The sequence below is a fragment of the Zootoca vivipara genome, chromosome 8 (genome assembly GCF_965207765.1).
Source record: "Zootoca vivipara chromosome 8, rZooViv2.hap1.1, whole genome shotgun sequence".
In the NCBI taxonomy this organism is placed as follows: Eukaryota; Metazoa; Chordata; class Lepidosauria; order Squamata; family Lacertidae; genus Zootoca; species Zootoca vivipara.
The window spans coordinates 59,682,861-59,704,556 of record NC_142591.1 but is presented as its reverse complement, the minus strand read 5'-3'; the positions used below and the strand labels follow the sequence as shown (position 1 = coordinate 59,704,556).

At 43.2% G+C, this 21,696-nt stretch overlaps 1 protein-coding gene across 1 annotated transcript; it reads right to left on the bottom strand.

Moving 5' to 3' along the window:
- Positions 1 to 1,653: 1,653 nt before the first annotated feature.
- Positions 1,654 to 21,069, bottom strand: CHMP4C (charged multivesicular body protein 4C). The gene is made up of 5 exons (XM_035125035.3): positions 20,548 to 21,069; positions 6,722 to 6,899; positions 5,129 to 5,237; positions 3,899 to 4,007; positions 1,654 to 3,489 (listed from the first exon to the last, which is right to left on the bottom strand). Exons 1-5 carry the CDS (start codon positions 20,741 to 20,743, stop codon positions 3,425 to 3,427), a joined length of 657 nt encoding a protein of 218 aa, XP_034980926.2. The 5' UTR covers positions 20,744 to 21,069; the 3' UTR covers positions 1,654 to 3,424.
- Positions 21,070 to 21,696: the final 627 nt, after the last annotated feature.

The window sequence follows — 21,696 nt, the reverse complement described above, 5'->3', positions numbered from 1 at the left end:
TTATTATAATAATTGCTTGCTTCAATCTAGCATTATTGGGGCGCGGGTGGCGCTGTGGTGTAAACCACAGAGCCTTGGGCTTGCCAATCGGAAGGATGGGGATTCGAATCCCCGCAACGGGTTGAGCTCCTGTTGCTCAGTCCCAGCTTCTGCCAACCTAGCAGTTCAAAAGCACATCAAAGTGCAAGTAGATAAATAGGAACCGCTACAGCGGGAAGGTAAACAGCATTTCCATGTACTGCTCTGTTTCACCAGAAGCGGCTTTGTCATGCTGGCCACATGACCTGGAAGCTGTACGCCGGCTCCCTCGGCCAATAAAGCGAGATGAGCACCGCAACCCCAGAGTTGGTCACGACTGGACCTAATAGTCAGGGGTCCCTTTACCTTTAGGACTGTATATTTTGACTCTACCTAAAGAAAAGCAACACCTGATCCACTATGATGCAATTCCTAGTTAATAAGACTTCAGCCTCAGCTTGCTTTGTTTGCACCTATCAGGAGAAACAACATTACCAAGCAACTTTTAGCTAGTTTTGGTGTTGTTGGTTTTTTTTTTTTAAAAAAAAAAACATTTAAAGAAGAAATCGGAGACAGAGAGAGAAGATGCCAGAATGTGCCATGACTCTATATATAAACTACAGAAAAATAATTTGTACCAATAGCATTTTAACTTGCAATAATTTTAAAAATCATTTTATCAAAGGATTTCAACAGCTCATGCTTTCTACATCCAAAATCTATATAAATATACTTGTCATAGATGCTGGTCAGGATGCTGGTCAGCTGTACACATAAAAGCTTTTTAGGCTCTCCTGAATGCAGCCCCCCCCCTCCCTACATACATGCACATACACACAAATACATAGAGCCAAATGATCATTTACAGCAGAGGGAGCAGGTTTTCAGCCTACAGAATCTGCTTGTGTTTGAACCTGGACATCCACCACCTAGAGCCAGGTACTAAAAATATACATCTTTACAATAATTTACAGTGGCTCTGAGATGCTGCTGAGCACAGAGATTTGTTTTGCGTACTGTACCAGAATAAACCTCGGCTCACAATTTTTATCCAAGCTGCTTTCACTTAAGCAGTCAAATTTTCTATTATTGAACAACTTAAAACCAGAAATCTTTGCCAAATCTGTTTCAAATCACCTAGAGATCTACCTACCTCCTGATCCATGCAAGAATTATTACTTGATGTTGGGTATGAGTGTCACATTTTCCAGGGTATTACATGATTAAGCATCAGTCATCAGGGTGAAGAAAATATGTGTAACTCATCCCCAATAACGATGAACAAAAGCATAAGAGTATTAAGCCAGATCAATACCGCATCCATTAAAAATAATTTGTGTTACCATTGGCCAAGCTGGGTAGGACTGAGTGGCGCCCTCCCATCAGATGTCAAAGAAATAAACAACTATCTGACTTTTAGAAGACATCTGAAGGCAGCCCTGTTTAGGGAAGCTTTTAATATTTGATTACCGTAATTGTTGTATTTTAATATTTTGCTGGAAGTTGTCCAGAGTGGCTGGGGGTATAAATATTATTATTAATAATAATAATAATTACAATATTTGAAGGGGCCAAAGGTTTCCCACCCCTGCTTTACAGTAAGATAGGAAAAACAATTGCCAAGTCAAATACAAATACTTTCAGACAATATATTTATTTGCACCTTCATTATCCAATCATCTGAAACCCAGTTCTGTGTCCCCCAGGTAAAAAAAAATGACCCCATTTGAAATTTGGTACTTCATGTTATATAAATTATTCCAATGTAAAGTGTTTCATTCAGGCAAAAAGGAAAAAAGAAACTGAACAAGTATAAGAAGGACATTTCAAAAGCCACAACCTTAAAAATCTATTAAGATTCTCCATTTGATAATAGGCATGGCAATATGAAAGGTTCAATGTTAAAAGAAAGCTAAGTGGGAAGAGGGGAACAGAAGATTCTCGGCCATTCTCTGTCCACTATTTTCCAGCATGAAGTCAGCCCTTTGATTTAGTGGACTGCAACCTCCATGTTAAAATGGTTTGATAAAATCAGTTTTTAAGTCGGCTGGTCACAAAACCAAACACCCATTATAAACTGGTTTCTCAGCGCCCCCCCCCACACCCCAACAAACATGCTCCACTCAACTACCTTTGTTGGCTAACATTAACTCCATTTTAGCAGTCTAAAACACATGAAAACTCTGTGGAATTTAGCCACTTATAGCAAGCCAAATTGTATCCAGCATTTTAGACTGCCTATGTTATGTGCCTATACAAGACCCAAGTTGTCTTTCTATATATACGCTTGACAAAGATAGTGTGCTAGTCGTTAAGGTGCCACATCAGTCTTTGACTCTTCCATATAGGACCTTGAGTGAACAAGTAGCTACATGGAAGGAAACTCCCATAGAAAGCAAAGAAATCCAACAGCACAAAACTCTGGCAGGAGTTAGACAAATATTTTCACAACACCCTGTAGGGGTAGATGAATCTGCCAGTTTTGGTGTCTCCCAGTTGTTGGTTTGTCAGGTTTTAAAATCGGTTCACCATATTTCCAAATCGGTTTGTGAGGTTCTTCTGTTATACATATTTATGAAGGCAACTTCTCCTAATGTAACACATTTTAATGCAAACTCTCTTAACAGACACATTTTTACACGTTTTAGTTGGAAAACTGCATTGCAAAATTCAGAAAAGTGCAAATTTTGAAGGATAAGTGCATTCAGCTTGTGTGTTGTTTGGGGAGGTGTGCATTAAAATGCAAACAAAATCAAATTTCTCCTTCATCTCTACCTAGTGGGACAAAATGGACCATGTATTCCAACAACTCCAAACTCTACAAAGGATGTTGCTCTATATTAGAAACATGCTTGCTCACACCATCCTCTGCAGCAAACAGGGTTTGCAGCCTGTACAAGCAAAAGTCAGTACATACAAAAGACAAAAAGCAACAGCCTGGGAGAGCTGCATATATCAGCTCTCAGCTTTGAATGTTTCTATGGAACAGAACCACTTAATTCAGGTAATAAGCATGCATGCCTGTACCTATACACAGAGCTTTCAAAGGATAATACTGTGTAGTAGTAAAAGACTACCCCAGTCAATTTTCACCGGTAATATATATTAAAAAATCAGGTTTCTTCTGTATGAAAAAAGAAATTCATATGAGGCTGCATCTGAAGAAAGCACACTTCAAGTACAGGTCTTAAGTAATCCTGGCTCTCTTAAAATACACACACATACACACATATATATATATACATACATACATACATACATGTGTACATATACACATACATACAGACATAAAATCCCACCAGGGACTAATGCCGGACTGTATCAAACACAGCCATGCTCTGTATAAAACAAAACACTGTTCCATAAATTTATTCCATGGCGTTTCCCATAGCCCTGCAGATTGCTGTTAAGAAGCCCATGCTGCAAGCTGCTGCATATCATCTTCATCCTCCACTCTCTTCCTTGAAGATGCTGTAACAAAGAGATGTGCAAGAACTGTTAGAATAAAAACAAGGTACAAACATGATGACTCAATGGGAAGTGCATGGCCATCATGCACCCGATCCAAATTCTAATTATATCACTTGAAATACAAGACTCATCATCATCATCATCATCATCATGGAGGATGTCAATAGAAGGTACACACTAGAACTGCTCACAGAGTGCCAGGTAAGACCCAGGTCTTCGGTCTTGAACCACAGTGCCAAAAAAACCTAGATGGCTGAAGCTGTGGTCGGCTTAGTGTCTCAATTCTTCCCGCTCATCCAGTCAGAAATCTTGACAGTTTCAGGATATATATACCAAAATTTATTTCACCTGAATCATTCTATATCATGTATCATTAACAGACAGCTTAACATAAGGGGGGGAAGTTTACCAGGATGGGAAGGCAGCGGCGTAGCTGGTACGCTTGGTAGTCGAACATTTGCCATTTTATTATTGAGTTCTTCTTGCTCCAGTTCTTCCAGTTCTGCCAACAGCTCATCCTGAAAGTTTTTTAAAAAAAATAAAATGGCAGGTTATGTTTTGAGAAACAGGGTCCACTATCTCAAGAGACAAATAATGGCAGCCATGTAAACAGCCACTCGCCTAGTTGCCAGTAGCAAGTAGCAAGTAAGTATCTGGACCAGGCAAGCAGGCAGGGAAGCTTTCTTAAACTGGAAAATGGGTTGTTGTCATGTCATGATTGTCATAGGTCGGGGGGGGGGACTCTGAGCCAGGGGCCAAATCTGGTCTGTCAGTCATCATTATTTGGCTCACAGGGCCACTGTCTCCACATCTCGCCCACCTGCTGCACACCTGATGTCATAGCAGGAGTGGGGCAGGGGGAGAGGCAACTGGATTGGCTGCTCATGCAACTGATCCAAGCAGGAAGTATGATTTATGGCACCACATGTCAGCTGATATACAGTGGTACCTTGGTTCTCAAACGTAATGCATTGTGAAAGTCCGTTCAATTTCCGAAACGTTCAAAAACCAAGGCGCAGCTTCCGATTGGTGCAGGCACCCCGGAAACAATAGCCCACAACCACATCAGACATTCGGCTTCCGAAAAACATTTGAAAACCGGAACACTTACTTCCGGGTTTTCGGCGTTCGGGAGCTGAAATGTTCAAGTACCAAGGCATTCAAGAACCAAGATTCCACTGTATGTGGGAAATGGACTAGTATTATTTTTGATTGTAGACTTATCTTCAGAACTCTACAATTACAAATTAATGCACCACACCCACATGTACATACAGAGCCTTTTTTTGTAGTAGAGGCTTTGCTTAAGTTAAGATTCCTGCATTGCAGGGGACTGGACTAGATGATTCTCAGGGTCCCTTTCCAACACTACAATTCTATGATTCAAGGACCATTAAACTTCACTGGGTGTATGTATTAACATGTCTCACATATAGTTCTGAAAATTTTCTTCAGGGCAGTACTGAGTCCAATTTCCCACCATTTAAACAGTTATCTCCTCAGTCAACTGAGAACTGAAGTGCACTTAAAGACAGGTGTTAAGTGCTTGGCAACCAGCCTGACAAGATTTTATCGAGCATAAAATTAAGCAGTGATATTTAGTCTGCATCTAGTTTATGTCCTTAATTTCATTACCAACCTCATCAAAGTCATCACCAACTTTTCTGGTAAGAGCTTCTGTGATTTCCTGAGCGATATCTTGCTGTTCAGTGATATCTTGCATCATGTCGTCAATTTTGTCCAAGTCCCTGAAGAGACAAACGTTGGTTTAATGAACCTGTATACCACGCGTGAACATTTTATAAAGTTTCCAGGGTGGGACAGAAAACAGAAAAAACCACAGAAGCATCATGAAGCACCAAAGAACAGCAGAATAAAGAGCACCAATGAAAACAAGCATAAAATTACAGAATTATAGAACTGTGGAGTTGAAAGGGGCTCATCAGAGTTCCATTCACTATGGAGGAAGGGGCAAGATGATTTTTGCCTTTACTCTTTTCCCCTGCAGAGCCTGTTTCCCTCACCACTTCCGCACAAAAAAAAAAATCTCTTCTGAGCTGCTGGAGGACCATCCTGTTCAGCATCAAAGACGGCACAGGATCTCAGTCCCTTTAATTAGCAAAAGGGACACTGTGCACCCAGCCTTCCAGCTTAGGTGTAAGGCAAGCTTCCCTGGTGAGAAAATGCCATAAGGGCTGCCACAACACCAGACCCTCACCCTAGTCACCATGACCAATTTCAGAACACAGGCAGGTTGATGCGAGGGAGGAGGTTCCTTCTAGAACCCACATCCCAAGCCATGTAGGACTAAGCACCAGCACTTTGAAGTGTGCTCTGAAACACAATGGTAGCTACTGGAGCTTTTTAAGCACAACAGAGATGTGTTTTCAATGACCAGTTAGTATCCTAGCCAGTGTAGCTGGGCAGTTTCCAAAGGCAGCCCCACATACATTACACTGTAGTAGTCTAATACCACCAGAACATGAACTTGCTCACTTGTTCTGTTTTAAAGTCATCCCTCCCTCCAAACCAAGAAATTGGCCATAACCTAAAATGGAAAGGAAGGACACCCTTGTAGCTCACCAGTTCAGCACATGCTTTGCACACTGGAATCTCAGCGCAGCTTATATGTAGGATGTAGGTAAAAGGTAACGGGACCCCTGACCGTTAGGTCCAGTTGCGGACAACTCTGGGGTTGCGGTGCTCGCCTCGCTTTACTGGCCGAGGGAGCCGGCGTACAGCTTCCAGGTCATGTGGCCAGTATTACTAAGCCGCTTCTGGCAAACCAGAGCAGCGCACAGAAACGTTGTTTACCTTCCCGTCAGAACGGTACCTATTTATCTACTTGCACTTTGACGTGCTTTCGAACTGCTAGGTTGGCAGGAGCTGGGACCGAGCAACAGGAGCTCACCCCGTCGCGGAGATTTGAACCGCCGACCTGATCGACAAGCCTTAGGCTCTGTGGTTTAACCCACAGCGCCACCCGTGTCCTCTGCCTAAATAGCACAGACTACAGGGGGCAGCTAATCATGTTAAGCTGGACTGCCACAGGGCCTGCAAAAATACCACAGGAGTCAAAAATACTGCACTCTACCCCTGATGTCTACCCATAAAACCTTGCCGCGCCTTCTGAGGATCTAACGAAAACAATAGCACAAGCAAAAATAAACCCAACGGTAACCTTAATGATGGATATTTCCAATGGTCAGTTGACAGTGTGTTTTCCACTTACATGTTTTCATGCACCTTTTTCATCGCTTGTGCTGCATAGCCCATGTTCTTGAACACTTCCGTGTTAGTGTAGGAATTTTCGAGGGCTTCGCGCTGGAATTCAATGGTGGAAAGGATCCCATCAATTTGGGTCAACTGTTTCTCGTATCTCTTTTTCCTCTTCAGTGCCTGCAGTGCAGCTGTGGCGTAACAAGGAGAGGTTAGCGGGAGAGCTTTTTGTGATGCAGCTGTGGGAAAGCTGTGGTCCTCCAGATGCAGCTGGACTGCAACTCCCAGCACAGCCCTGACCACTAGCTGGGACTGATGGGAGCTGGAGTGCAGCAATGTGTGAAAGGCCACAGGTTCCCTACCCCTGTCCTAATGCAGTGCAAATGGAGCTGCTTCACACCAAATAAGGCAGAGTAGCAGATAAAAATAAAGAAAGGAAGAGGGCTTAGGAATCCATCAGGACACACACACACACACACACACACACACACACACACACACAACCCAGGGTCCCTCCGTAGCTTTCAAGAGGCAACACTATACAGTATGAGGAAAATGAGGCAACAACATTCTAAGGGATAAAATATTGTCAAGATAAAAGCAAGATGTTGATATTTCGGAGATAAGATACAAAACACACACACTTGGGATACTTTCTCCTCTACTGCAGAGGCACATTCCAGAGAAACTACAACTAACTCCACATTACCAGGAGGGCTTTCTGGCATTCACATCTCGAAATCTGTCTCAATAGAAATTTGTTACAAAGCAAAGGAGGAGGAGGAGGAGGGTAGAAATAAATGGTGGGAGAAGTGGGAAAACCCCCTTGAATGAATGGAAGACTTGTGAATTTGTTTTCTGCTTTGTGAATGTTTCTGCCCCAAAGCTTTACTTAGATCAGGTATTAGGGTCTCTACACAAGGGCACAATTTAAGGATTCCCGAGATCATGCGGTTCCTTCCACTGTATTTCTTGGACAAGGTCCCCTGCCTTAAATGGCCCATCCTTTTATGAAGGATGCAATAGTCACATCAAAACACAAGCAGAGTGGTAGGAATTGGTTCATCAGCTTTGGCAAAGCTAGGTATCAGCAGCCCTATTAAGTCATTGTATGAACACTATGCTTTAACCAGAATCTGCCACAGATGTTGCAAATTCTGTATTTCTAGCATTGCTTCCAGAATGGAACTTGGCAGGACAAATCCATGGAACTATGATCAAAATAATTCCAGGGAATAAAACTAATTAGAAATTCTTTAAAATTTGTCCCAGGCCTGCTGCCCCCAATTTGTTATTTGCAAAATTACACATTTGGAAAATCAGCAGGAAGACTGAAAGAGGCTGCAGCCTAAAAAAAACCCATGGTGGTGGAGGGGGAGCAAATATTTTAGACAGTGCCTTTTTCCTTAAAAAAAATGTTTAGGGGTACTCTCATTTTGACTCAAGAAAGTCACCATTTTATAGTTCAATTTGGGAAAAATAAATACAGTAAACGGACAAAAGTACAAAGATTCACAAAATGTTTAGGGGTATATGTACCCCCAGAAAAACACCCTGAGTCTCCACTGATCTGTTCTCCGAAAGAAAGTGAAACTCTGAGCAGTATTGTACCTTGAACTTCTTGCCACTCAGGAAACTGGGAGTGTCTCACAGAATAATACAGCTCTCCTGTTGTATTTGTGAAGGAGGCTGATGAGGAAAAAGATCAGCCTTAATTCATTTCCTTAATGGGATCTAATGCCAATAAAATGCTTAGAGATTTCACTGGAATGTGAAGTCAGTGGTGGGGGAGAAAAATAACTGCTGCATTAATAATAATAATAATAATAATTTATTATTTATACCCCGCCCATCTGGCTGGGTTTCCCCAGCCACTCTGGGCGGCTTCCAACAGAAAAATACAATACAATAATGGATTAAACATTAAAAGCCTCCCTAAACAGGGCTGCCTTCAGATGTCTTCTAAAAGTCTGGTAGTTGTTTTTCTCTTTGACATTTGATGGGAGGGCGTTCCACAGGGCGGGCGCCACTACCAAGAAGGCCCTCGGTGCTGGACCTCAGTGTCCGGGCAAAACGATGGAGGTGGAGATACTCCTTCAGGTATACTGGACCAAGGCTGTTTAGAGCACCAACACTTTGAACTGTGCTCGGAAACGTACTGGGAGCCAATGTAGATCTTTCAAGACCGGTGTTATGTGGTCTCGGCGGCTGCTCCCAGTCGCTCCTATACTCCTATACTCCTGCAAGATTATAATTTTTGAATACTAGGCGTTTGCCAACACGCCCCAAAAAGGCACCAGAGGGAGACCGGAGCCAAGCAAGCAAAGAGCAGGCAGGGCAAGTCCCCCTGGCCCAGCAGGGCTGTGCTGCCTTACACCCTCTCCCGGCACTTCTGAGGACTGGACTGCCAGGCTCCAGGTGTGGGAGGCAGCACAGCCTTGGCAGCACTGAGAGGCTGAGCTGTGGGGTTTGCCGAGGGACAATATGCACCTCCCCCTCCTCTCCGAAGTTGTTGAGCAGCAGGTGTGCATAAACAGAACAGGGATTTGTTTGGTTCATTGTGGCCAAAATAAGAGGATTCCATGCTTCAAGAACTACCCAGTTATACCAGTCCAACAACTGCAGCATGGAATGAGTTCATGCCAGGAACCTCCATAAGAATCTGAACAGCTAGTGCCTTTATAATACGAATTTCTAGGAAGACAGAATCCATTCCCTTTAGCTTTAGCATATGTACAGTCATTTTTACAAATGGGTAGATTTATCCAAATAAAAACATATAGATATATGTATTTGGATCATATGAACCTCCTTAAGCCAGTGGGGAACCTGTGGCACTCCAGATGTTGCTAGACTACAACTCTCATCATCCTTGACCAACAGCCATGCTGGCTGAGCCTGATAGCAGTTGGAGTCCAACAAGGACTGGACAGCTATAGGTTCCTCATTCTTGCCTCCACAGGTGTTTTAAAAACTCATGAAATTTGAAATCTAAAACAGAGGCCACTCCCTTCAGCCTGACCCTGAATTATATACAGATAAATATATGAAACCATTATGCTGTTATACCAAAAAAGAAATCTTCTCAGCCTTCTAAAGACTGTATGGCCCCATCCAGTCAGAAATCTAGACAGTTTCAGAATATATATGCAATATATAATGTAATCCCCCAAAATAATAATAAAAAATACATTATAGTGCATTTATAACTGGTTGTTGGAATGCCCCAGGTGAATTAAAGGAAAATAAAAAGTAGACATAGGACTGCCAATTGCAGAGGTGTGAAAGACATCCTGGAAAGTCAGCGTCCAAGCCTCTGTCTGTCTGCTTCACAATAGTGGATAAGACAGGCCAGGGCCGTCTCAAGCCGGTCGGGTGCCCTGGCGCCGTGGCGCGGAGATCGCTCCGGCGCCCCCGCCCTGGTGGGTGGGCGCAGCATGGCTTCCACACGGCTTTGCCGCGTAGCGCCCTCCTGCCGGCCCGGCGCCCTGGTGCCCCACACCACCGAGACTACCCCTAGAGCCGGGCCTGAGACAGGCTCAAGAATCTGGCTTTGCTTATCAGTACAACCATTTATTTATTAATTGGTAAATGCACATTTGATGTTTACTGTACAGTCAATATAACCTAACCTGATTGTTTCACAATATTGGAGAGTAACTTACTTCACAGACAATATATTCTGAAAGACCGGAAAAAGAAGGTTCCCATTCCAAAGATTTCAGAAACAGAAGAAAGCCAGAGAAGAAACAGAGAGTAATCTGAGGAAAGAAACATAACATCACAGGTCGCAAGACTACCGTATATAGATTTATCTTTAGTTATTTATTTTTTACTTTAAGAGTGCTGCAATTTTAAAGAGTGACAATTTCAAAATTGCAGTAGTAAGAGAAATATCAAGGGTAGAGTTTGATATTGGATACTTCTCTAATTACAGAAGTATTCATTTGGTACAACAGTTGTATTCAAAAAATAAAAAGAAAACTTCCTTTAGTGAACGAAAATACAGTGGTACCTTGGTTTATGAACACAATTGGTTCTGGAAGTCTGTTCATAAACTGAAGCGTTCATAAACTGAAGCGAACTTTCCCATGGAAAGTAATGGAAAGTGGATTAATCTGTTCCAGACGGTCCACAGAGTACTTAAACTGAAGCGTTCATAAACTGAAGCGAACTTTCCCATTGAAAGTAATGGAAAGTGAATTAATCCGTTCCAGATGGGTCCGTAGGGTTCGCAAACCGAAAATTTGTAAACCGAGGTGTTCATAAACCAAGGTTCCACTGTACAGCAAGCGTACAGTCTAGTAAGGCAGAGGCTACAGCTGCAGACACAAAACTGTACCCTTCAAACTAAAATGTAGAAGCAAATGGAAATGCAATGAATTCTCCACCAATCATTAAACCACAATTATTTCCACAAAACTCAATGATCATGGCGTAACAACAGGCAGGATTCCAGAGAGTTCTGTTCCCCAGCAGCTATTTGTCAATTTTTTACTAGCTGCAGCACACACACACACACACACACACCAGAGGTTCCCCAATCTACTGGAGCAGGAATGAGGGGGTTTCTTGGGGGGGGGGGTAAGGAACAAAAACAACTACGGAAAGAAAGTTCTTTCACACGAATAGGGCTCTCCTCATGATTTGTTAGGATTCACTTTAATACATTTACAGTGGTACCTCTGGTTACGAACTTAATTCGTTCCGGAGGTCCGTTCTTAACCTGAAACTGTTCTTAACCTGAAGCATCACTTTAGCTAATGGGGCCTCCTACTGCTGCTGCTCCTCTGCTGCACGATTTCTGATCTCATCCTGAAGCAAAGTTCTTAACCCGAGGTACTACTTCCAGGTTAGCGGAGTCTGTAACACAAAGTGTTTGTAACCTGAGGTGTTTAAATTTCTATTAACACCCTTCTCATCTGACAATCACAGGGCCATTTACAATATAAAAACACAGTAAAAATATACTGTAGTTTAAATTTATACAATCTCTTTTTCCCCTAAGTTTATTTTTTGTGAATCCAAAGAAGAGTATTAGTACATGGTTGTTTTCATTTTTGTCAAAATAAGAGTGTGGTTATTTTGTATATTATGTACATTATTTATGAATTTCAATAAAGTTATGTTAAAATAAAGAACAACAAAAACACAAAAATACATGACATAGTAACAAACAAAAACAATACCCGCTCCCACAAAGTATCAACAGGCTTAGACAATATTCCTTTTCTTTCTTTCTTTCTTTCTTTCTTTCTTTCTTTCTTTCTTTCTTTCTTTCTTTTAAAGTAACAGGTAAAAATAGTCTGTCAATTCAGTTTACACTTACATGTTGGCAAGGGCTACTTATGAGTGGAGAAAAACTGATAACCAAGTTATCAGTTTGGGGAAAGGCTGTAGCTCTGTGTTAAAGCATCTGCTTTGCATCTGGTTCAGAGTCCAGCATCTCCAAGTAGGGCAGGGAAAGACCCTTTGCCTGAAATCTTAGACAGCAGCTGCCAGTATTGTCAGGAGACAATACTGAGCTGGATGGACCAAGGGTCTGATCCTAAGGCAGCTTCCTATGTCTACTTCTGATACAGCCCATCTCATATGAGACAAAATGAAGCAATGCCAGCATGTTCAGTATAAACTTAGGGGAGAAAGTTAGCCCTGGCATTTGTAACCAATGAAATGAGAAGGTGTCAACCCACTATCCTCTATAATAAAGTCCAAGTGCCTCTGCGTCCAGTCCCTGTGTCAGTGGGATTGCGCTACTGCGCATGTGTCCCACGGACAGCCGTTGGGACTTGGAACCCAGAGTGTTCGCTCGCGCATGCACACGCTCCCCTCTCTCATCGCCACCCGGCTCAGGTCTTGAGCGGGGGGCGCTTTTCCGTACCTCTGAGGGGGGAAGAGGAGGTTGAGCGGCTCCTTCTCGCCCCGCTGCTCCTCACGGGCTTTTCGGGGGGATGGGGACATGGAGGGGAGCGGGAAAGCGGAGCAGCGCCTTAAGAGGGAAAGGGGCAGCAGATAACTACTCCCAGCCGTCGCTGGGCAGATGGATGGAGGCACCAGCAAGCCGGCGAGGAGTGACCCTGTGAGGAACCGGTGAGTCGTGTGTGTGTGTGTGTGTGTGTGTGTCTTTATGTTGCCACAGGGAGGGTCCCTTTCGTGACTCTATGGGTGCTTAAAATATATATACTGTATATATATCGAGGGAGTGGCGGGTCTTAGCAATCGAATAGCACCCCAAAAAATAAAATTAAAAAGAGGGTTTCAGTAGGCTTCGGTTTCCCTCTTGCTTTGGTGACAGCCGGGCGGAAGTGTTGAAGCAGCCGAGCGGAGGGACTAAGCAAGGGAGGGGGAGGGGGCGCCGCACACACCCGCGTCAGGAGCCAGCACTTACCTCCCACAGCGCAGGGAAAGACTGGAAGAGCGTCGCAGGAACGCACACGCACAGAGCAGCCATAAAGGGAGGCAGGGAGGCGTGTGGGTGGAGAAAAGAAGGGAGGGGGGAGAGAGAGCGGGAATGGGAGGGGGAATCGCGCGCCGTACTTTCCAAATTTAAAGCAGCTGTTATTACAAATGTTTCACCACATATGTTCTAGCACCTGTTAATTTAACGGGCTTCATGATACTAGTAAAGATAATATGTTTTTAAGCAAATCTCACAGAGCTTCCTTTACCACAGTTCCAATAAACTCAATATTTACACTTAAAAGAAGTAGATCAGCTCCACTGCATACCATTTGACAAATATTTATCCTTAGGGCTCTTAACTCATGTGTCAGGACTAGGAGGTGCCGACTTTGTACACTTCATGTGGACTGCTGCTGCTGGAGTTGATTAATGGCTTAAAGACATTCATACTAACTAAAGGAGAACTGATTATGGCTCTGAGTTGTGGCTTAAGGACAACTCTAAGGAACTAAGCCCTGTTTTTTCTTGGCATGAGATTAGAAATTCAGACAAAGTTTCCCAGCTGAAGATATTGCACAGGGTAACCTACTGTTTTACAAGAATAGCAGGAGCAGATCTGAGCCACTCCTGTTCTGAATAAGGTGTTTTTTTCTTATAAAAGTCTCTGGAAGTTACAAAACAATTATCTCAGTGGGTGAATCCATCCATTATGATTTCTCATTTTTCCAATCTTAAGTTCAGTTCCTCACATTTCCACATCAGTTTGCAATTAAAAAAAAGGAGGCCTCATGAAAATCCATCAACATTTTAGTACAATTTTTCCCCAATGAGCACATTTTTGTATGCATTTCTGCCTTTTCTATACATCTTTGTAAAGTATTTTCGCTAATGTAATGGTATTTTCACTAATACTGTACAGCCATACCTAGGAAATCAAAAAGAATCCACTCCGGAAGTCCGTTCGACTCGCGAAACGTTTGACTTCCAAAATGGGGCTCCTGATTGGCTGCAGCCAATCAGAAGCCGCAGAAACCCCGTTGGGTGTTCAGCTTCTGAAAGAATGTTAAAAAACGGGAGCACTCACTTCCGGTTTTCGATCGTTCGGTAGCCGAAACATTTGACTCCCAAGGCGTTCAGGAGCCGAGGTACAACTGCATATGCTTTTTAGAGAAACTTTCCCCTAATACACACATTTACTTGTCTGGAGAAACTGCACTGCTAAATTCAGGAATGTGTGGATTTTGAGGGATGGTTGCATTTGGTTTTGCACATTGTTTCAGAAAGTGTGGATTAGACAGGTTCACTCTTAAATGAATTTCTGGTCCAGAGCAAGACAGGCAATGGGCAAGGGGGTAGAGACTGCAGCAGAACTATGGTGCTGGAGGAATGGATTCAAACTCTTTTCTTCATATCATTTTCCCAGCTAAAATCTCACCCTTCCAAAGAAACAACAAAAAATCCAGATACCCATTCAATACTTCGGTGTTTTGCCTGACGAAAGAAATGAAGCAGCATTTTAATCAGGAAACCAATCAATAAGAAAGGCTTGATGCCCCTTCCCCAGGACCATCATGGTTTCACTCTTAAGTCCCCCTCCCTCCCAGTGGGCTGCTAATTGGACTTTTACAGACTACAGCAAATCCTGATGATGGATCTCCTGCTTCAAATCGAATGTGGTTCTTATGCACCAATGCATCAAATCTTGGGGAGAACCAATTGTGCATTTTATAATAAGAAATGAGTAAGCTATGGCCTCTTTTTATATTTTGTAGTTTGCAAATTAAGCTTACGAAGCGACTTCCTAGAAGACTGGAGCAAAGCGGTATTTGGGATATTTATGGGTGCACGTCAGGCTCGCTATGGTGTTCTTAATAACATGTTGCTAGGCTTGTTCTACGGTAACATGAAACATTTGCATCATTGCCTGACTCTTGCATTGCCCAACCTCAAGTAACAACAGTCAAGACGGCTAAGTCAAACACATGGAATGTGGATCACCATCATGAGACATGCAAAACACCACCAGCAGTACATACATTTTAATTATCTATTACCAGCCCCCCTAGGCTTGTTATTTTAATCCCATACTTCCTTAGACTTTGCCAACAACTTGCTATGCATCTTCCAGACAAGAGTGTTGCTACATTTTCTGAGCAAATATCAACTACCGTAATAATATTTGGTGCAAGGAAAAATTTATTGTTGGAAAATATGCCCATTGCTTTGTGCAAATGTGATTATTTTCTAATAACCTAAAGGACTTCAAATATCTGTCACATGGAAGATGGAGCAAGCTTGTTTTCTCCTGCTCTGGAGGCTAGGACCTAAACCAATAGATTCAAGTAACAAGAAAGGAGATTCCGGCTTAAACAACAGACCTTTCTGACAGTAAGAGCTGTTCGGCAGTGGAATGGACTCCCATGAGAGGTAGTAGACCAGGCATCCCCAACCTTTGGCCCTCCAGATGTTTTGGCCTACAACTCCCATGATCCCTAGCTAACAGGATCAGTGGTCGGGGAAGATGGGAATTGTAGTCCAAAACATCTGGAGGGCCGAAGTTTGGGGGTGCCTGCGGTAGACTCTCCTTCCTTGCCTTGGAGGTTGTTAAGCAAAGATTGGATAGCCATCTGTCATGGATGCTTTAGTTGAGATTCCTGCATCACACGAGGTTGGACTAGTTGATCCTCAGGATCCCATGCAACTCTACAATTCCATGATTCTATGATCTGGATGTTATAGACACCTACCATATATAAGTTGATATAATTAGTGACAACAATCCTCCTAAGCCTGTGCTTAGGATTTATTTTTCTGGATTACTTTATTTATTTAGTAAATAGCCTCAAGAGGCTATCCAAGTTTGGGTTTTATGGCCTCAAGAGGAAATTCAAGTGGCTTACAAAAGACTTACACAATGCAATTATATTCAAAGGGTGATGACCACTTGTGGTGTCTTGCTTGTGCAATTGATTTCTGCTTGTACAGAAATCCCCTTGAGCACTTGAGGAGCCTCTGCAGCAGGTTGAGGACAAGCAGGGACTGCAAGGGGAGGGAGGGAGGGATGGGAATGAGAAGAGTAGGGTTATTGGTTTGTGGGAGTTGTTGTTGTTTTGTTGTTGTTTTTATGTATTTTGTGTTTATATCTTATATTTTTATGTTGTGAACCACCCCGAGATCTGTAGATGAAGAGCAGTACTGTATACAAATAAACAAACAAATTAATGGGAACCACAATGTCCCCATGACTGCCACAACCCCTGAATCCAACATCAATCACAACACAGAGCTGGAGGCTGCAGAGGCATCAGCTAAGCAGCCAGATCACATTCAGAGCTCTGAGCTAAGCTGCTGGAGATCCAGGGAACTCTTCAATTGAGGGTGGCAGATAGAAACCCCCAGAAGAACTAGCAGGACCAAATCCCAGACCCTCATAGGTGCCTTCCCGGAGGAACCAGATGCCTCCCATTACACCCGTCCAGCGACTAGCCCCGTGAAGAGCTTGTCTGAGGTCCAGGGCCAGAGTCTTGTTCTTGGCATAACAGCATAAGTCCGGCAGGCCCCTGGCTGGGCCCCCCAAACAGCTTAGCCCTCCAAGGCATGGGGCAAGTGTACCCAGCTGCTCCACCACTCTGCACAGTCTTCCTAGAGACACAAGGAGGACTTCAGTAGGGAGGCTAGGGAATGGAAGAGGAATGCCCGTCTCCAGGCCCAGGCCCTTTAAGCCCCTGAAGTTCTCCATGAGACGGTGGAGCCTAGAGGAAGCAGTCTGTTTTCTCAGGGTTATTTATGGTTCTGCAACTTTTGAGAATAGAGAGGGAGAGGGAGAGGGTGTGTGTGTGTGTGGAACCTAGCCTATTGTACAAAGGTAAAATTCACACTCGCTGCTCTGCCCCACTTTTGCCTCTGGCCCTGCCCTCTGTTGACATTTGGCTCCCATAAAGGTTTCTCAGAAGGAAATGTGGCCCTAGGTTTCCCACCCCAGCCCTATAGCTAACTCTTTAACTCAAAGATATTTTGATCTGCAATGTGTTCTTAAGCAGTTTCTCATCACAAAATTATCATCCCCATGTTCCTCTATTACACATGGAAGCATATTGCAGTTGTGGAAGCATCACACAAAGCCTAATGGGCCAAGGTTTGATAGATGGTGTGGAAAGCTGTAGAAAAACCAGTGTTTATATATTATTGAGTTCTGGGAGACGACTATGTCTCCATAACTTTAAAGGCTGTTACAACAACAAAACTGCAGGTGCCAACGTTGCCTTTGTTCCCTGGCTCCCTTTCTGTAAGAACAACAAAAGTTTTCTTATCTACAGCTCACACATCATTTCCTTGACCCACTTCCTAGCTAAAAGCCTTTGTGAAAGCTTTGCGTTTTTATATTCTTGTTTCACAAAACAACGGTACAATCAAACATTGCTTTGATATCAGTCTAAATTATAGCACTCTTGGTCAAAATAAGGCAGCGTATTGGGTAGTTGTTATCGTTACTTTTCTTTTACATAATCAATAATAAATCTTAGGTTTTCAGTGTTGCTTGTATGCTGCCTGAATCCATTCAACTGCCCTTTCCTTTCCTTTGCAATTATACTATGATCTACCAAACATGCCCACAACATGGTCTTCAAACAATTGTATTGTCACCAGACTATTACACCACCAAAAGCTGCTCTCCTTTCATTGATGCTGCAGTACTATAGCCATTTACCCATTGCACTCATAGTTTTGAGTAGAAGTGTATAGGATTGCATTGTAAGACTGTGGTCAAAAAAGATATTTGAGAATCAAGGCTTTCTGATTCACCAGCCACAAACATTTACAGCCTAACAGTTTCACCCAGGTAACCATAACCAATGGAAGCACATAGCTTTTGTGGTTAGCTTGGAAGGTCAGTCTATCTGTGTAAGAGATTGCATTCGCTGATGTGGGTGGCAGCTTTGCAACTGCCCTTCATCCTCATCCTCACCCTCCATCCTGCCACGGTTGACCTCTAACTCCACGTTGGGCAAAAGATTCCTGCATTGAAAGGGGTTTCACTAGACAATCCTCGTGGTCCCTTCCAACTCTACAGTTCTATGATTCTATGACAACAAATGTTTGGAAGATCCTAAAGGAAATCATAGAAATCATATGATTGCCACATGCCAGTTTCTGATGTAGCAATACTTATTCAGAAGTAAAACCCCACAGAGTTCAATGAGGTGAATTCCAAAGAAACTACAGTATGTAGTGGCCTGCCAAAGTTCCCTTTATACTGAAGGTTGAAAGGGGAGCACTGTCACAAACCAGAAAGCCATTCTTCCAAAGTACTGTTATATAAATCTTGAACACACCTACATGACTTCATCCAGCTATTTTTATTGGCTAGCTAGGGTGGGTCTACAGATGCAGGCAAAAGAAGCACTGAAATTACCACATACAGTTCTAATTCTAACTTAGATTCTAGCCAAACAATGAAAACCAACAACAAATCTAAGAATATACTTCACTTCAGCATGGACCACACAATGATCTTCAGTTTATTTTTGTAACAGTTTATGCAGCAACTAAAAAAAAACCTAGTTGTGCAATACCATACAATAACGATAGACAGAAATATGCAAAATTTCATAATCTAGGACTACTCATAGTGTTGGAATATTTTAGAAACTTAGAACAATTATATATGATAGTTACAAATGAGCTCTAGAGCCACTGCAATCTTAGCCTTCAGTTCCTTTGTATATGGTGATGTGCAATTCAAAGGCTGTTTACTCAGAAGGAAGTCCTGCTACATATAATGAAATTTACTCTCTGGCAAGTGTGTGCAGGATTACAGCCCAAATACAGTGGTACCTCGGGTTACAGGCGCTTCAGGTTATAGACTCTTCAGGTTACAGACTCCGCTAACCCAGAAATAGTACCTCAGGTTAAGAACTTTGCTTCAGGATGAGAACAGAAATCATGCGGCGGCAGCAGCGGGAGCCCCCATTAGCTAAAGTGGTACCTCAGGTTAAGAACAGTTTCAGGTTAAGAATGTACCTCCAGAACGAATTAAGTTCTTAACCTGAGGTACCACTGTACAGGACTAACAACCCAAAATCTATATGGTCCCTTATAATACATATTGCAAGGTATCATTTTTGGATACAAAAGTATCTTTAAAAACAATCTGCTTGTGCGGACCTTTGAAAACAAATTTTAATGGTTGTTAGTTTAATAAGTAAATATAAAACAAGAACAAAGATCAAAGTAACAAACTTTCTAATGGGTATAAAGTTCACATTGTGATGCAGTGTGATTAGGAAATAAGAGGTTGTATACAAAGATAGCATTATATAGACACAGTTTAGGGGGGTCATTATTGTGGAAATGGGTTCTCTTTCTAGGAAATGGGTCGAAACAAAATACAGTGGTACCTCTACTTACGAATTTAATGTGTTCCGAATGCATATTCGTAAGTAGAAAAAAATGGTAAGTCGAAGCAACCCTATCTAAAAATTCGTAAGTAGAAAAAAATCCTATCTAAACAGCATCCAAGATGGCGGATGGAGCTCCATTCGTAAGTAGAAACATTCGTAAGTCGAGTCATTCGTAAGTAGAGGTACCACTTTAAAACAATTCCTTCCAGTAGCACCTTAGAGACTAGCTCAGCAACAGGAAAGGAGATCACTTTTGTATAGGAAATAATGTATGTGTACATCCTGCACTCAGTTGTCACGTGGTATGATTGCAAAGAAGGATGGGAAGGACCTTGTACTGGATACAATCACAGGGAGCAACAGCCAATTATGCCTTCTGAGTCAAAACCCAATGCACTATTTAGTTACTAAGATGCATACCCCACCTTTCAAGGCAAAACAACTCCTCTCCAAGACAGCTTACAAAAACAAAATAAAACAAAGATTTAAATTGCAACATTCCAAAAACCAAGTAATATGCAGCAGCAGCAGCATATATCAACATAAACAGAAAAATGTAAAAGGCAGAAACAAGTGCAGAATTATTTAGCACATACTGTACTAATTTAGAGAGTTGTTTTGGACTACAACTCCCATGGGATCCAGGCAGCATGAAAATGGTCAGGAATGATGGGACGTGTAGTCCAGAACTTCAAGAGGGAACCAGGTTGGGGAAGGTTCCTTTAAAGAAATGCAATATTGTACTGTACATTCCAGTAACCAAGCTGAAACCGCCTCTGGTGCAATACACTTTATGACACAGCCAGCTGCCTTCTTCTTGTCTCTCCACTCCACACACAATCGACAATTACATTCCTAAAGAGTGGGAAGTGAGAGAGCCGTAACCGACAAAGCGACAATGTTTGGGGCGAAAGCAGCGGGTAGTCCGACGCGAAAGCGTTTGCAGTCTGCACGTGTTCAGAGGCACCGCTTCCTGAAAGCGCCTCCCCCACAAAGTTTGACCCTCAAATCATGCCTGAGCCGGTCCAAAGCTCACCTCGCTTGTCTCGGGTGCCATGTTTCTTGGCCAGCGCCAGCTCCTTTTGAATCCTCGCCTCCAGATACTCCTGCTTCTTGGTCAGCATCTCCTCGGTCTCCCGCAGCCGGGCTAAAGCCTCCTGCGGGCTCGGGCCCCCTTTGCCTTTCCCCTTGGAGCCTCCTCCGCCCTTGAAAAACTTGTGGATCTTGCTCATCTTCGCCCCGCCGAGGACCAGCTGCCTTTGCCAGGGATACGATCGCGTCTCCTCGACGCCCCTAACTCCCCAACCGCGGAGCTCTTCCCTAGAAAACAAGCCCAGAGACGCGCCAGGAGGGGAAGGAAGTGGCTACTGCTGCGGCAGCTCCCGAGGCCGACGGCCGAGCCACGTGACCGACACGTACCTGCAACAGGTGTTGCCACCTGGGGAACGTGCGGCGCCAGCAGAGAGGCTGTTCTCAAACGGGAGCCCCAGCAGGAAGAGCCAGCCAAGCCGAGGTGTTGGGGTTCCCATCTACGCCGATGCGACAGCCACTGCACTCTGCACATGCTCGCCAGCGCCCTCGTTCTCATCCCTTCCCTACATTCCTGGGTTGAGCAGTGATTCGTTTGGGGCTTTATCAGGTGTCAAAGAAATAAACCAGGCATGTCCAACAGGTAGATCGTGATCTACCGGTAGATCACTGGACGTCTGTGGTAGATCACTGGCTCCCCCCAAAGAAGCTCAACAGCTTTGACTCCTCTTAAAAAACACTCAGCAACTTTGACCTGAACCCCTAAAAAACGGGCCTTCCTTTCCCCCAAAAGAAGCTCAACAACTTTGACCTGAACCTCCAAAATGGAGTAGATCACTGCCAGTTTTTAACTCTGTGAGTAGATCACAGTCTCTTGGGAGTTGGCCACCCCGATAAACGATCTGACGTTTACAAGACATCTGAAGGCAGCCCTGTATAGGGAAGTTTTTAATGACTGATGTTTTAATGTATTTATTTTTAATCTTTTGTTGGAAGCAGCCCAGAGTGACTGGGGAAACCCAGCCAGATGGGCGGGGTATAAATTATTATTATTATTACAGAGCCGGATTGAAAACTTGGGAAACCTTAAGGGCCTCGTGGTACCTAAATGCAAATAAGACTATTATTATTATTAGTCTGGATAGTTGGTTAGAGT

What these genes read in the sequence shown, in the direction of transcription:
- CHMP4C (XM_035125035.3), bottom strand. Translation starts at nt 20,743, where the DNA reads ATGAGCAAGATCCACAAGTTTTTCAAGGGCGGAGGAGGCTCCAAGGGG. An exon ending in TGGCACCCGAGACAAGCGAG is followed by an intron (nt 6,900 to 20,547) that starts GTGAGCTTTGGA and finishes GTTACGCCACAG; the next exon opens with CTGCACTGCAGGCACTGAAG. An exon ending in GCCGCTGCCTTCCCATCCTG is followed by an intron (nt 3,490 to 3,898) that starts GTAAACTTCCCC and finishes TCTTTGTTACAG; the next exon opens with CATCTTCAAGGAAGAGAGTG.